Source organism: Podarcis bocagei, assembly GCF_964188305.1.
Source record: "Podarcis bocagei genome assembly, chromosome: 11".
Lineage (NCBI taxonomy): Eukaryota > Metazoa > Chordata > Lepidosauria > Squamata > Lacertidae > Podarcis > Podarcis bocagei.
Genome location: NC_138136.1, coordinates 7,029,106 through 7,043,945, shown reverse-complemented (window position 1 = coordinate 7,043,945; position 14,840 = coordinate 7,029,106). Strand labels below are relative to the sequence as shown.

Genomic DNA, 14,840 nt, shown 5'->3' with positions numbered 1-14,840 from the left:
TGCCAAAGTTCCCTTCATAGCTGACGATCAGTACAACTGATGATGGGATGATTCTAGAGTTAATATCTGTATATTATGAACATCTCTGTTGTTATGACTTGTGTGTGACTTGGTACAGTCACGATAATACTGTCACACACACACACACACACACACACACACAGAACTAAAACTACATCCACATCCTTTGCTTTTAAACATCTGTCAGCTGCTATTTCCAGTTTTTGTGGAACTCTGCAATCTTAACTCGTGGAGGTGGCAAACATGAGTCTGCTGTCACTTTAACTGCAAGTGTTTTGACTTGTGCCACTTATTTTGCACATAACGCTGCTGTTGCTGCAGAACTAGAGACCAAGCACTTCCCGAATTCCACCTTATTCTCCCATCTGTTCTGCTGCCAGTTTCCTACCACTGTAAGGATGAAAAATAGTAGTTGTTGCCAGCTCAAAAGGTTGTGGTTGTGTGTGTGTGTGTCTGTGTGTGTGTCTGTGTGTGTGTGTGTATGTGTGTGTGTATATATATATATAGAGAGAGAGAGAGAGAGAGTGTGTGTGTCAGAAATAAGCCTTCCCTCATCCGACACGTGGAACTGTGCTTCCCTCTTCTGTTGTAGTTCCTGGAGTCAATTGAACTTTTTAGGTCAGTCTTAAGTGCTTTCCAAAATCCTCACAACTCCAGCTTGTGTACAAAAGTTAAATACCATATGACTTAAAATGTCTTTTATTTTGTGCTCTTCACAAGGGGGGGGGGGGAGCCAATGCATAAAATTCTACTTCTTAATCAAAGAGAAATTGTAAGAGAGCTGTCTTTGTTCTGAGATGGTATTGTAGTTCAGGAACTTGGTACAATTAACAATTCAAGTTTTTAATATATTCTTCGATTTCAGATACAATTTCTGAAACGGACTTTTCTAAACTGACAGTAATTGACTTTTCTGGGGGTGATGGAGGCTCGAGAGTATCAAACTGAGACTGGAGTAGAGCAGGTGGCATAAAATGTCCCTTTCTCTTCTCCAGCCGTTTAGCAATTAGGCTCATAGGGCCAGCTAAGTGAACAAAAAGGATATTTAGTGGTGGAGGCACCTCATCTTCCTCCAGGTGACCACGGTCGCCACCAGTCCCTCTGTTCTCCAAAATGCATCTATACATTTTTTTCAGGGCTGAGCAGGCTAAAATTGCATTCTGTCCTGATGCTTGTTCCCTACAAAAAGGAAAAAAAATATTATTACTTGCACACCTCAGTAAAATATTATGCACATTGTGATTAAGCTTCCTTAGGACCGAGTTTAAGGAACAGCCCAGCTAGTTTGCACTACCTTCAAACACATATAGTATTTCTGAATTCTCGCTCATGCAACAAACCCCCGCATGTAGAAAGGAAGCTAGGGTAGAGCATAGTAGTTTTTCCACAAGCAGAAATAGTGACATGGGGGAGCATTTAGTCATGTATTCCCCCTCACATACACAAGTGGTATCATCCCCATTAGGGCTATGTTGTATGATCCTTCCTGCAATTAAGCCATTTACTGTCAGTTTGCTAGATTACACAAGAAGTTACCGCAGAACTAAGCTTTGATTCCAGCTCTCCAAGACCTCTAGCAGGGCTGGGGAATCTTTGGTCCTCCAGCTGTTGTTGGACCAGAACGTCCCTCATCCCTCATCAATGGCTGTGTTGGGTGGGACTGATGCGAATTGGAGGCCAACAACAGTCAGAGGCCCAAAGGTTCCTTGTCTACCTACTGGCTTTCTAATAGTTTGCTCTCACTATAAGCGGTTAATGTGTGTTACAGAAATCTGCAGCAGTTTTTGGCAATTGTGTGGTTTCTACAGCAGAATGCTCAACACTGGTTTCAAGTTTCTTAAGATTCAGTCACTTTCATACCTCCTTAATATGTCATGCAGGTGGCAAAGCCATGGGATTCTGTCCTAAGAAACAAGACAGACAAAACAGACAGGCTTAAGCAAATTCTGCCATTTTACCTGAAATAACAACGCCTAATGTTCTCAGGTTTTCTGCCAGAAGTACATCATAGCCTCTTCATATTAACAGCAATCACAAATCATCATCACCACAGCCACATTTGCTTCAATGTGAATCTTTAGTGAGGGATTAACTTCTGCCTGCTAGTTCACTTGGCTCAAATGAGTATGGCAAATACAATCAAAATGATTGATCAGCTTCTCAACGTAATCCAATTTAAGCTTTATATTGCCTGCAGATTTCTTTGTAATTGCTCAGCATTAAAGCTTCACCTTTCTGTCTAGCTTGTGTTAGAACAAGTTTTATAAATGACAGCTCGAAAGTCTGCCGGGCTGGGAAGGAGGTGGGAGACTGTTCATTCACTATGAAGCGCACTCCTGTCTTCCATGCGGCTTTCACAGTTTCATGCCACCAGTTCATTCATCAGAAAGCATCTGCTCCCTTCACCAGCATAAGCTCCGCAGTGTTGGCAAGGCCAGAAAAGAGACACCTATAAAATATGTTCTTAGGTGTATCCTATGAACTGTTATTTTGAGGGTGATACTGCTCCTTGCAAATGACATCCTTAGTAAATCTTAAGTTTAGCCATGTGAAAATTGTATAGTAATGTGCACGAGAGATATGCTGGATGTAGCATAATCGTTTCATCCACTTACGCAAGGTAGCTATTTCCGTATACAGTATTAAGAAAATGGTTGCATTTTTACGTGTTATAAAAACGATTGCAAAGGTGTCAGTGGAGTCTGCTTTTGGCCAGCCACATTCCAAAGCAGTGGCTGATATTCATATGTTCAGTTTCCTTTAAAAAGTTGCCTGTGCTGGTATGTTATATAATATTTTTAGTTGATTTTCACTGGCAGTTCCTGTTAAATTGTGCATGTCGATTGAAAAAGCAGAGGCACTAACTGATTTAAAATGGAAAGAAGGAAGATCCACTGTGATGGATCTTTCTAGTTATTTCTATCTGGTAAAAGTATCCTGCAAAGAGGACAATTCACAGACAGTGTCTAGCAGTGCAGTCCAAATGGCTTCAAAGGAATTAAACCCAAAGAAGTAAGATTTATAGACCATGCCTTCGGAAACGGCTTCAGTGAGAACATTTTTACTTCACTGGGTTTGCACTTGTGTAATAAGTGGGTGTTTTTGTCCGCTGTCACAGCTCATCCAACCAAAGCGAGGCTGCAATCCTATTCACCAGGGGTAGCCAATGTGACTACAACGTCCACCATCCCTGATCATTGACCATGCAATATCTGGAGGGCATTACATTGGCTACTCCTGCTATACACACCTGGGGAAGTAACCACCACTTGTTTCTGAGTTAAATGTGCATAAGATTATGCTGTCAATAAATTTTAAAATCCTACTGATTACAATGGCAGAGTTAAACATATGCAATTATTGCACTGCTAGAAGTTAAGAATTTTTATAACCAACTAAATCACTGCACATGCGGAACAATTTCCACAACTTCAGTGAAACTTGCCTTCCCTCTACTTCCTCTCTGCAACCCCACAAATCTCTGCGTTTCCCCTAGCCCCCCAAAGCAGATTGGGGAGGGGTGTGGGTGGCGTGCAAGGGCAGGAGAACATGGCTCATGGAAGTCATTTCGCGTGCACAGCAATTTAGCTGGATGCAACCCAGAGTTGTATAAGATGAAAAATACGGTTCACCTATTCAAATGTAGCCGGGATGTTTACTCAGAAGTAAGTCTCCCTGTGTTCAGTGGAGCTCATTTCCAAGTTAAGTGTGCACAGGATTGCAGCCTCAATTCAACAGGCAAAAGAAAAAGAGAGTTCTTGGTCTACTGGCACAGCAGCAATCCATCAGAGTCCAAGTAACCTGCAGATTATGGTTGACTGGGATGTGGGAGGCATACAGAGACTTCCTGTTCCCCCTAGTTGTAAACACTTTGCTTGTTCACAGGCAGCTGAGAGAGGGAAGACGAGGCTTCCGGAATATATGCCATACCTGGTCATTCAGAGGTATTCCTGCTGCCATTTTCTTTCTGTTTTCTTCTGGATGATAGTCGTCGCCATCATAGAATTTCCATCCGAGCTAAATAGGAATTATAATTAGGGATTACTTCATCTTAGTTTTGCAGCAACAAATCTTAGCAAACACACAATAAGGATTACACAATCCTTATGTCACAAAATGAGTCACCATTTATATCGGCCTTTCTCAACTTTGGGTCTCTGGAAGTTGCAGGACTCCTATCATCCCTGACCACTGGTCCTGCTAGCGAGGGATGACGGGAGCTGTATTCCAACAACATCTGGGAGACCCAGGTTGAGAGGGGCTGATTTACAGTCTTGGAAAAAGAAAGTGCACATTCCATTCCAGGCAACCTCCCAGGGTGGGCAGGGCTAAAGGCAGAAAAGGGTGGAGCAGCTGATGTAAATCATGCCTTTGCACAGTGGGCTGGTTTGTATGCACACACTCACAGCCCTCTCTGCATATCCAGGCAGAGTTACAGGGCATATTCCAGCCAGGCCAAAACATTCAAGGAAAGTGGACTGGCTAGGGAAAGGGTGTGCCTTGCAGGGAGTCCCAAGGGTCAGGCAGAAGCCTGGGGGGGCTGTCCTTTGCCCCTGGGCCTGAGGCCCTTCACCCCTACATAAACACTTGGAAAGCGCAGCAACAGACAATGAACCCATGTATAAAAAGTAATATATCAATGGTACCTTATCTCCCAGCTGGGAGCCCACAGTTGATCTGTAAAACAAAACGGAGAAGTGTAAATTCTATATCTGGAGAATAAATTCACTAGATAAAATCAACAGAAAAATCTATCTGTTATCCTGCCTATAAATGCCAGAGGACTATTATAAATCTAAAGTGGAAACTCTCAAGTGGGAGAATTATGTTGGTTATCTGGAGATAAACGTATCAGATATAAGTTACAAATGAGTAATATATGTAAGTGGGTGACTCACAGAACCTTCACTTCAATCAGCCTAACTGAAGTTACTATTCTAAACAAATGCAAATGTCCCAGCTGAAACAGAAATGAGTGTAAAATGCAAATTTTTATTATTATTATTTATTAAAGTTGTATACAGCCCTATAACCATAGATCTCAGGGCAGTTCACACGATGCTGGCAGAATATAGGAGCTGACCGGGTCTCCTCATAAGGTACCGGAATCATCTTGCTCCCCATTCCTGAGGGAGAAGAAGAATGAACTAGTCCTGAGATGTGCTACTTGTGAGGTCTGGAGAGAGCTAGAAACACAGAAATGGCAGTAGCAGTGAAAAGCTGAGCTGATACAAAGTTTATGAAAGTCATGGGTGGGATGCTAGAATGCAGAAAATACAACAGAAATAATTCATCATAAAGCAAGGTATTTGCATCTACCGCAGTGCTATTTTTCTAGAAAAAGAGGTGCCGGAACTCACCATGAATGCCTCCTTCGTTCTCTTATAATGGCAATGGTGCCAGAACTGAGTTCTGGTAAGTTTCCTCTGAAAAAAAACCCTTCAGCTAGGCAACTCATGTTCAAGTTGCAGGCCTGGGAAGCTTTCTGTCCATGTAGCAATGTTTGAAATGTAAAGGCAGTGATTGCTAAACAAGGTCAATGAGCCACATTTGGCTCTCCAAAAGGTTTTTTAGATTCCCCCCAAAAGTCCTATTTTAAATTAAATTTATTTATCACTCTTGCCAGTCGCCAGCTGTGATACCATGATTCCCCCCTAAAAATTTTTTTAGCCTCTCTGCCCCCACCACTCCCAGCATGAGAGATGTACAATCATGGCTGATCCGTGGAACAAAGAAGCCTGTAATTGTAATCTTGACTCTACCACAACCTCTCCAGGTGGCCTTAAAACAAACCGTATGTTTCCAACCTCAGCCCCTATCTATATCATGGGTAAAATAAGAGTGACCGACCTCACAAGGTTCTTGTAAGGCACACTGACATAATTTCTGTGAAGTTCTTCAAACACTCAAAAACACTGAATAGATGCTGTGAATTGTTATTAGAATAGATATCCATTCCACCACTGCAAGTTTGTGAGGAAATATTATGAATTGCAGCACCTCTGGGAAACTTCAAAGTCTCCACACCTTTTCCCTCTCTCCACCACCCAAAAGCAGCAGCCTGTCTTTCTAGTTAATACCACTTTGCATGAGGCTCCCAGCAATGTTTTCAACCGTAACAAACCGATTTCAATTTTCTCATTGCTGAAGCACAGAAAGAATAATGTACATTGTCACACACAGACCCAAAAGCTGAGACAGGCAAGTCAAGACGCTTCACAGAGAGACTTAACATCTGAAGAGTCTTCAGGCTGAAGTCCTATAAACACACTTGGGAATAAACTCCACTGTAACTAAGGGAGGAAACTTTGTAAGGGGGGAACATGCATAGGATTGGGTGCAAGCTAGCCAGTTTTCGGGTTGGTGCTTAATCCTGAACTAAAACAGAGCAGGAGCTAGAGTGCTGGAGACAGAGGTAACTTGGGTTCAAATTCTGTTGTAGGTGTGAAGCTCACTGGGTAGTTGAGGCCTATCTTATACCGAGTCAAGCCATCGGTCCATGTAGTTTAGTACTGTCTGCACTGAGTGGCAATGGCTCTCCGAGGTTCAGACTTCTGTCTTTTCCAGCTGTACATGGAGATTCAGGGATCGAACCTGGGAGCTTCTGAATGAAAAGTTTATGCTGCACCACAGTCACCCCCCATAACCTCAGAGAATTGTCATTCTTGGTGTCTGCATTCATGCTTATGGGATCTGCGCTAGAGATTGCTAAAAACTGGCACTCTTTCCCAGAATAGTGAGGTAAAGGCAAAGGTGAAGGGACCCCTGACCACTAGGTCCAGTCGTGGCCGACTTTGGGGTTGCGGTGCTCATCTCGCTTTATTGGCCGAGGGAGCCGGCGTACAGCTTCCAGGTCATGTGGCCAGCATGACTAAGCTGCTTCTGGCGAACCAGAGCAGCGCACGGAAACGCCGTTTACCTTCCTACCAGAGTGGTACCTATTTATCTACTTGCACTTCATGCTTTTGAACTGCTAGGTTGGCAGGAGCAAGAACCGAGCAATGGGAACTCACCCTGTCGCAGGGATTCAAACCGCCAACCTTCTGATCGGCAAGTCCTAGGCTCTGTGGTTTAACCCACAGCACCACCCGCATCCCTTACATTAAAAGGAAGGGAAAGCACTTTCCTGCCCAGTTCTAACAAGTGTGCAGTAGCACAATTTCTGCAACAGTATATTCCTGTGAAGATTGCTGTGTGGCTTTGGACAAGCCTGTGTCTCTCAGTCGAACCAAACTCAGAGGGTTGTTGTAAGAGTAAAGCAGGCAGGAGACTATGTATTCTGGTGGGAAACAAATGCTAAACAAACAAACAAACAATATTGTCTTTTTTTTTACTCTTTAGTGAAAACTGATGATTGTATCTGCATCAATGAGGCTGCAGCTCTATACACGCTTACCTGGGAGCAAGGACCACAGAATTCCCTGATTAGACATGCATAGGGCTGCGCTGTTAAGTGACTGGCCCTCTTGGTGTGTGCAAATTGCCACAGATAGAGGATATTGCCTCTGATCTCCTTTAACATGCCCTGTATAAGCCAATCAAAGGTTTGATATCTGTCCCCAATTCTACATAATGGGAGCTTGAACAATGCAAAGTGTCAGTGCTATTATCAGGTTATGATCATTTATAGTCTTCCTTTTGCTACTGCGGCGAACTGAACTTTTTTCAAGAGGTTGCTGTGTCTTCTGAAGCAGAATACCTATCCTAGGCAATGACATGATTTGTACAATAGTTGTTCGTCTGTCTGTATGTTGAATAGGCTGGTCTTTAAGACTCAATGGGGCAATGCCCCACCATTGTCAGCCAGTCTCCACTTCCTCCTTACATCCAGGATATGGCACTGCATGACATCTGCTTTAGCTGAATTTTGCTTTAGCTGACATTCCTGCATCGCAGGGGGTTGGACTATATGACCCTTGGGGTCCCTGCCAACTCTACAATTCTATGATTCTTAGATTCCTAATCTCAGCGCTGCCTTTGCATAACTCAGCTGGGAGGTGGATGGGTGCAAAATTAGAATTTGTTAGCTTTGCCTGTTATTGGCCAAACTCAGCCTGCTGCTGGTCTCTCTGCTTTCTGCCCTACCAGCCACCACTATCTATAATAATAATAATAATAATAATAATAATAATAATAATAATAATAATAATAATAATAATTTATTTATACCCCGCCCATCTGGCTGGGCTTCCCCAGCCACTCTGGGCGGCTTCCAACAAGATATTAAAATACCGTAATACATCAAACATTAAAAGCTTCCCTAAACAGGGCTGCCTTCAGATGTCTTCTAAAAGTCTGGTAGTTGTTTATCTCTTTGACATCTGGTGGGAGGGCGTTCTGCAGAGCGGGCGCCACTACCGAGAAGGCCCTCTGCCTGGTTCCCTGTAACTTGGCTTCTTGCAGTGAGGGAACCGCCAGAAGACCCTCGGCGCTGGACCTCAGTGTCCGGGTAGTACATATGCTTCAAGATTTGACGAGATCTGTAAAATCCTATAGTTCCATAGCTGTGTAACTGTGAATGACTGTGCCAATAGCCAATGGTATTCAACACATGAACGTGACTGAGGGGAGCTGTATGTTTCCTCTACCCTATTCTAGTATATGCTTCAATAGGACTAGCATTGCCCTGCAGAATCAGTACAACATGGAAGATTGCTACAGTGCTTGCATCAACTTTCAGTGCTAAAGGCCAATAAACCAAGTCTCAGTCCATGCAAGCTTACATTCTCTTCCCACTGAGCCCTGCTCTTTCTTTTATTCTTTGAGAAGTATTTGGCCAGCCTTGCTTTGAAGAGATCCCCAAGCAAACAGCAATTATTCACATTTAGTAAATAACCCTATATATAAAACTGATGTACAAAGAGTTGCTCCTGTGAAGCAACACTCTCTCAGCGTGCAATTTGAACAGTACAATTATGGCAAGTAGGCCTATTAAAATACATACTGTCTCTTCCAAAGTAATATTTGGTAATAGGTTATCAGATTAGTTTTGACATGCATGTGTGGGTGTTGAACACGCCCACAAGGGTTTCTTCATGCAGCATGGAATTAAGTTTTCACATCACAAGCTCCCCAACATACTCTGGGGGGAAAGAAAGCTGCTTTAAGTGCACATATCAAAAGCATGCAGATATGCGAGTTCATTTGGTGGTATCTGAGCTCGCTGTGGAGCAACGACTAGACCTCTGCAATCAAAACATTTTTCACTGTCATTCTAAACGCTGTTGTTTTAGCCTGTGATGTTGCCAGCACCACATAATGTGTTTTGCCATCTTGTGCTAGCAAAGCTGAAGGAACACCCAGTTTCCACACACAGATTATCACTATCCATTAATTAACTGATTAAAACATTGCATTATTGAAATGTAAGTGATAGTTTGAAAATAAGGAGTGAGGGCCTTATGATTTCCAGTGGAATCTTACGCATCTACGAAAAAGGTCATTGTGTTCCTTGTAGTTTATTCATAGGAAACTGTGCATAGGATTGCAGGCGCCTTCATTGGACTACCTAATCAATCCTGCCAGCCTACCATTTCCACTCCTGGAAGAGTATGCATAATTATGACCTGAATCTATAGGTTGCCCTTCAGAGAGTTCTGGGGACCTGATTCTAGATTCATCTCTGCCTCAGAGTAACTCTCAGAACTGCTGGGCACACAGACACTTCACCGCAGCAAGGGGAACATGATTGTTGCAGGGCTTACAACAAAATCCCTCCTCCCCACAAACGGCTGCTTGCCACCATTTTTCCTGACCAAGGCTCTGTGGCTTTAACCTGACAGGCAGATGTTCAAGAGGTATGGCTTCCCTAGCATGGAGTTGCAGTGAGACAGAAAAGCTGTCATTTTTTGCCTGTCCAGTAACATAGCCTCTGTCAGTACCGTATATATTTTCATGGCTCCCCTTAAGAGCCACGGTGCTTGATATAAACCCACATTGGACATTCCCTAGAGTAAGAATGATTAGAATAGGGTTTGGATTAAACAAAAACAACTTTAGTAGCTACTCTGTTTTAGAAGGGGGGACACTGCGGTCTATGGAAGAACAGACAAGGAGGGGCATTTGGGGAAGAAGCTCATATAGCCTTCCCACACAATGAAGCAACAATAATTGTGAAATGGATTGTGATGTCTATGCTAAATACATATGCAAAGAGTGAGGAGGTATGATGTAATGTGGCAGTTAAGTGTGTGTAATCCAAGGGCCTTCTGTTTAACTGCAAGATATTTTATGTAACTATATGAGAATTCAGTGCACAAATTTTAATGGGCAGGATTCAACTAATGAGTCCTGTCCGCCAAAGCCCTGCACACAAGGATCTCCGCTTGCACAATGAGGCTTTTCCCTCCCTCGTCCTGCTGTGTTCCCCATATGTTTTGTGGGATTTCAGGAGAATCCTCAGAACAGCCCACAGGTGGAGAGGAGGGTGGATCATGCCATCCAGGAAGCCAAAACGCTCATCCCGATGGAACCATCAGCCTAGAACAATGTGGAATTCCTCCCTGTGCCATTTATTTGGGAAAGGGCAGAACAGCAGCAGTTTTTAGCATGGCTGACAAATCGAGGTATCTGCAACTATATGAATCCAGCTATTTCTTGTGATCATCCACAAAGCCCCTGCTTCATGTTTCCCCGCAGGTATGGTGAGTGGGCCCAAGAGACAGAGCCTTTTCTGCGGTAGCACCAATACAGCAGAACAGACTGGCAAGCACGACTGGATGCCTGGATATATCCTCTGTTCTCCTGCAACCAATGCCCTAGCCAGGGCTGGTTTACCATCTACGTCCCCCTCCAACTACAGCAGCATTCATAGCTACAGCCGCAGAATGTGTGCCTTCTTCTCCCTCTCAGTCTGGCTGGGTAATGTGCGGGCTGCTTTGCTCTGGCGGCACTGCTGGGAAAGTGGAGTGAAAATGCTGACATGTTCTTGCAGGAGAGCAGACGCAGTCTTGCACCCATTTAAACTAGGTTAATTGTGAGATAAAAGATATGCTGGCGGTCACTACTGCCTGAGCAAGAAAATTGCTGTGGGGAATGGAAGCTGTGCTCATCCACTGAATTTTCTTGAGGTAAAGTGCTGTGAGAGGTGGGGTTTGGGTGGGAAGGGCAAAGTACAGAAGACGGCTAAGAATGGAGTTTTTCTCCTCCCATCAAGAAAGCTCTGAAATAAGGCAATAACTGACGCCAATGAGTTTCTGAAGCTGGCTAAAGACAGATATGTTATATGTTTGCAATTAATACGGAACTGGTTCAGAGTGGATACTTGTGTAATTAATGGCATTTTAATGTGCTGAATTTTATAGAAAATATCTTTGTACTGCCGTGAATGGCTCTAGAATGATTGACGAAGAGCAGTATAGAAGTAGTTTTAAAAAACAAAACCAGACAAGATTTTAAAGACTTCAGATTGGTAACCTGGCAACTTCCCCAACTCCTGGCAGCTGAGAATGCATAGGCAGTTCTTTCCCACAGTTTGTCAACTCAAATCCTTCTTCCAGGGCAACAGCTGTAATTAAAATATATTCCAAACCAGTTTTTAATCTCCAGCTGAAAAAAACCCAATAATTAGCCGGCTCTTCTATTCACACACCTTTGTTTATGTTTTAAATGGCCCCATTCCTGTTATTTCAGAGCAAAAGAAAAGTGAAAAGGACTTTGCCCAGTTAGCAAGCAGGCATTTGACCCTTTCTTCTTTCCTTGCTCATCCACCAGGGACCATTTCCTTCAGCCGCTCATTCCAGAGGGCACAAATCTCCCCGTGCAGGGAACTCACACACGTGTCCTGCGTTGCTGGGCATCCCCTCGAGCGTGAACCCAGCAAGTCAAGGCACGTGAGGACGGGGAACACGGGAGCTGGGTGGCACATTTGTCTCTTGCGCTTTCACACTGTTGCAAACCCCCCGGGGACCTGAAGGCGAAGGTCGGGTAAGGAGCAGCCCGGGAAAGGAGAACCACGCTGGGAACAGAGAGAAGACTGAAGAGACCTTTCAGAGCAAAGCCGCGAGAGGGAAGTTCTCGGAGACCCGGAGGAGGGAGGCGGCGAAACGAGCTTCTCCTCCTCCTCCTCTCTCCCGCGCCCCTCGCCGCCCGCTCCCCCGCGCCCTCTACCTACTTCCCGGAGCCGCTCACTCCCATGACCACCAGCTGCAGCGCCATCACGCCCAGGCGGCTCCACTCCGGCTCCCCGGCCGCCGGCTCTGCTCTGCGCGGCCCCGCCTCGCCGCCCGCCCCGCCCCGCGAACCTGGCTGGCGGCTCCGCGGGCCAAGTGCACGGGGCGCCGCGCGCGAAACGCGTCCGCAAGCAGCGCCTGGGGGGGGGGGGGCTCCGCCTGGGTGTTGGTGGCTCCGCTTTCCTGGGGCGCGCGGGGGGGGGGTGCACCTTGCCCTTCCTCACAGCAGCCTACTCCTAGGGGTCCCTTCGGCCGCCCCAATAAAATACTTGAGGGACCAGCCCCCTCGAAGTTGATGAGCATTGCCATTCAAATACAGTAGTGTGTGCATGCCGCGTCATGTGATCGATTGTGTGGGGCGCGGCTGACCTATCCCAGTGGCGTAGCGCGGGGGGTGCAGGGGGGGCCGGCCGCACCGGGCGCAACATCTGGGGGTTAGGGTTAGGGGGCGCAAATCCACGGGTTAGGGGGCACAAATTACTTGCCTTGCCCCGGGTGCTGACAACCCATGCTACGCCACTGACCTATCCCCCATATTTTATTCAAGTGAACCTCCCTGCCCCCCTTGAAAGGAAGGGTGGCTACCTGCCGGCTACGGTCGCCCAAAGGGTGCCAAGGCCTTAATAATAATACTGTGTAATAATAATAATAACACAGTGGTACCGCTGGATGCAAAAGGGATCCGTTCCAGAGCCCTGTTCGCATCCTGAAGAGAACGCAACCCGCGTTAGCAGGTCGCAATTCACCACTTCTGCGCATGACGTCATTTTGAGTGCACATGCACAAGCGGCGAAACCCGGAAGTAACATGCTCCATTACTTCCGGGTCGCCGCAGAGCGCAACCTGAAAACGCTCAACCTGAAGCAACTTTAACCCGAGGTATGACTGTAATTTTATTATTTATACCCCGCCCATCTGGCTGGGTTTCTCCCAGCTGCTCTGGGCAGCTTACAGCATACAGTGGTACCTCTGGATGCGAACAGGATCCATTCCAGAGCCCCGTTCGCATCCTGAGCAGAACGCAAACCATGTCTGCGCATGCGTATGTCGCAATTTGCCGCTTCTGTGCACGTGCGTGACTGCTCATGTGCGAGCGGCGAAACCCAGAAGTAATGCATTCTGTTACTTTCAGGTTGCCGCGGAGCATAACCTGAAAACGCTCAACCTGAAGCGACTTTAACTCTAGGTAAGGCTGTATATAAAACATAGCAAAATAACAAACATTAAAAACTGCCTGATACAGGGCTGCAAAAATTTCCCTCCGTTCTCTAAACAAGCCATGCAATGCAACCTTAGCAACCACTGCAATTATAGGCAAACACAAGGCTGGATTAAGGGATAGCTGTAGAGCATGGTCCAGTTTTGGTCTGGCATGAGTCTCAATGGGGCATGAGGCCTTTCCCCCCTAACCACTCGCCACACACCAGACCTATGAAATAGAGGAGGTAGAGACCAGACTGGATCGACTGCAGAACCGGATTGGAGCACAAAGCTGCCTGGAAGTCACCGCCCATCAACTGATAAGTGGTGACCTGAAGCCTGCCCAGCAAAGTCCCAGCAGTCATCATCTGACCACAGGTGATTGAGAAGTGGGTGGCCTCGCCCCACCCACCTACCTGTCAAATGAGCTTGGGAGAGGTAAGGAAGATAAGGATCTGGCCTGCTGGCATCTGGAGGACCTCAGGGTCGTCATCCCTACACTAGGGATAGGGATACTACCCACTTTGGAGCCCTTTGAGCCCAGAGGAAAAAACCCAATATCAGTTGAAGCAGGAGACATTTTGCAGTAGTTTCATATGTTAAGTTGGAATCATTACCATATGACAAAATAAAAACTAGGAATGCAATGCTGACAAAAGAGTATTCCAAGACTGGCTGCTAAAACATATTTTTTAAGCTGTTTTCTCCAAACTGGTGCCCTCCAGATGTTTTGTTTGACTACAACCCCCATCAGCCCCAGCCAGCATGTAATAATAATAATAATAATAATAATAATAATAATAATAATAATAATAATAATAATTTATTATTTATACCCCACCCATCTGGCTGGGCTTCCCTAGCCACTCTGGGTGGCTTCCAACCAAACATTAAAATACAGTAATATTTACATACATTCCAAAACACGAGACAGCACCAGGTGAAGGCTGCTTTAAGGCTTGACCACAGAGTAATTACTGTAACAAGATTATTTGCTTTTGTTGCACGGATTATATTGCAGGGCAGTAATATATCTCAAATGGAAGGAAAATGGAAGAGATTAAGACATTGACTCATTTTATGCATGAAATCATTCATGTAGTGTTAAATTATACTCACAACTATATTTATATTAAGATGCAATTTTTAATAATATCAAAAGTAAGAGTGAATTTTAATTACTTTTCTTATAGTTTCTACAGTTTGTAGTTTCTTATATACAGTTTCTTATAATTTCCACAGTTGCCTATCATTTCCACCGTTTATTAGGATTATATGCAGGTTTATCTAGAAAAAGCTGCATATCATCCTAAGAATAGAACATATCCTCTCTCTGTCAATACTGCACTCCTGATCAAATTTGCAGGAAATGAACTTCAGTGGAAGATTTAAAGCAAGCTCATAATTTCCCCCCATTTGGATGATGCTCAGGCAATAGCTGGAGAAAAA

General features: G+C 44.9%; 1 protein-coding gene across 1 annotated transcript; it reads right to left on the bottom strand.

The window, feature by feature from the left end:
• Positions 1-704: 704 nt before the first annotated feature.
• Positions 705-12,239, bottom strand: IDNK (IDNK gluconokinase). Its single transcript, XM_081213938.1, has 5 exons — positions 12,134-12,239; positions 4,668-4,698; positions 3,952-4,038; positions 1,882-1,925; positions 705-1,200 (listed from the first exon to the last, which is right to left on the bottom strand). Exons 1-5 carry the CDS (start codon positions 12,175-12,177, stop codon positions 849-851), a joined length of 558 nt encoding a protein of 185 aa, XP_081070064.1. The 5' UTR covers positions 12,178-12,239; the 3' UTR covers positions 705-848.
• Positions 12,240-14,840: the final 2,601 nt, after the last annotated feature.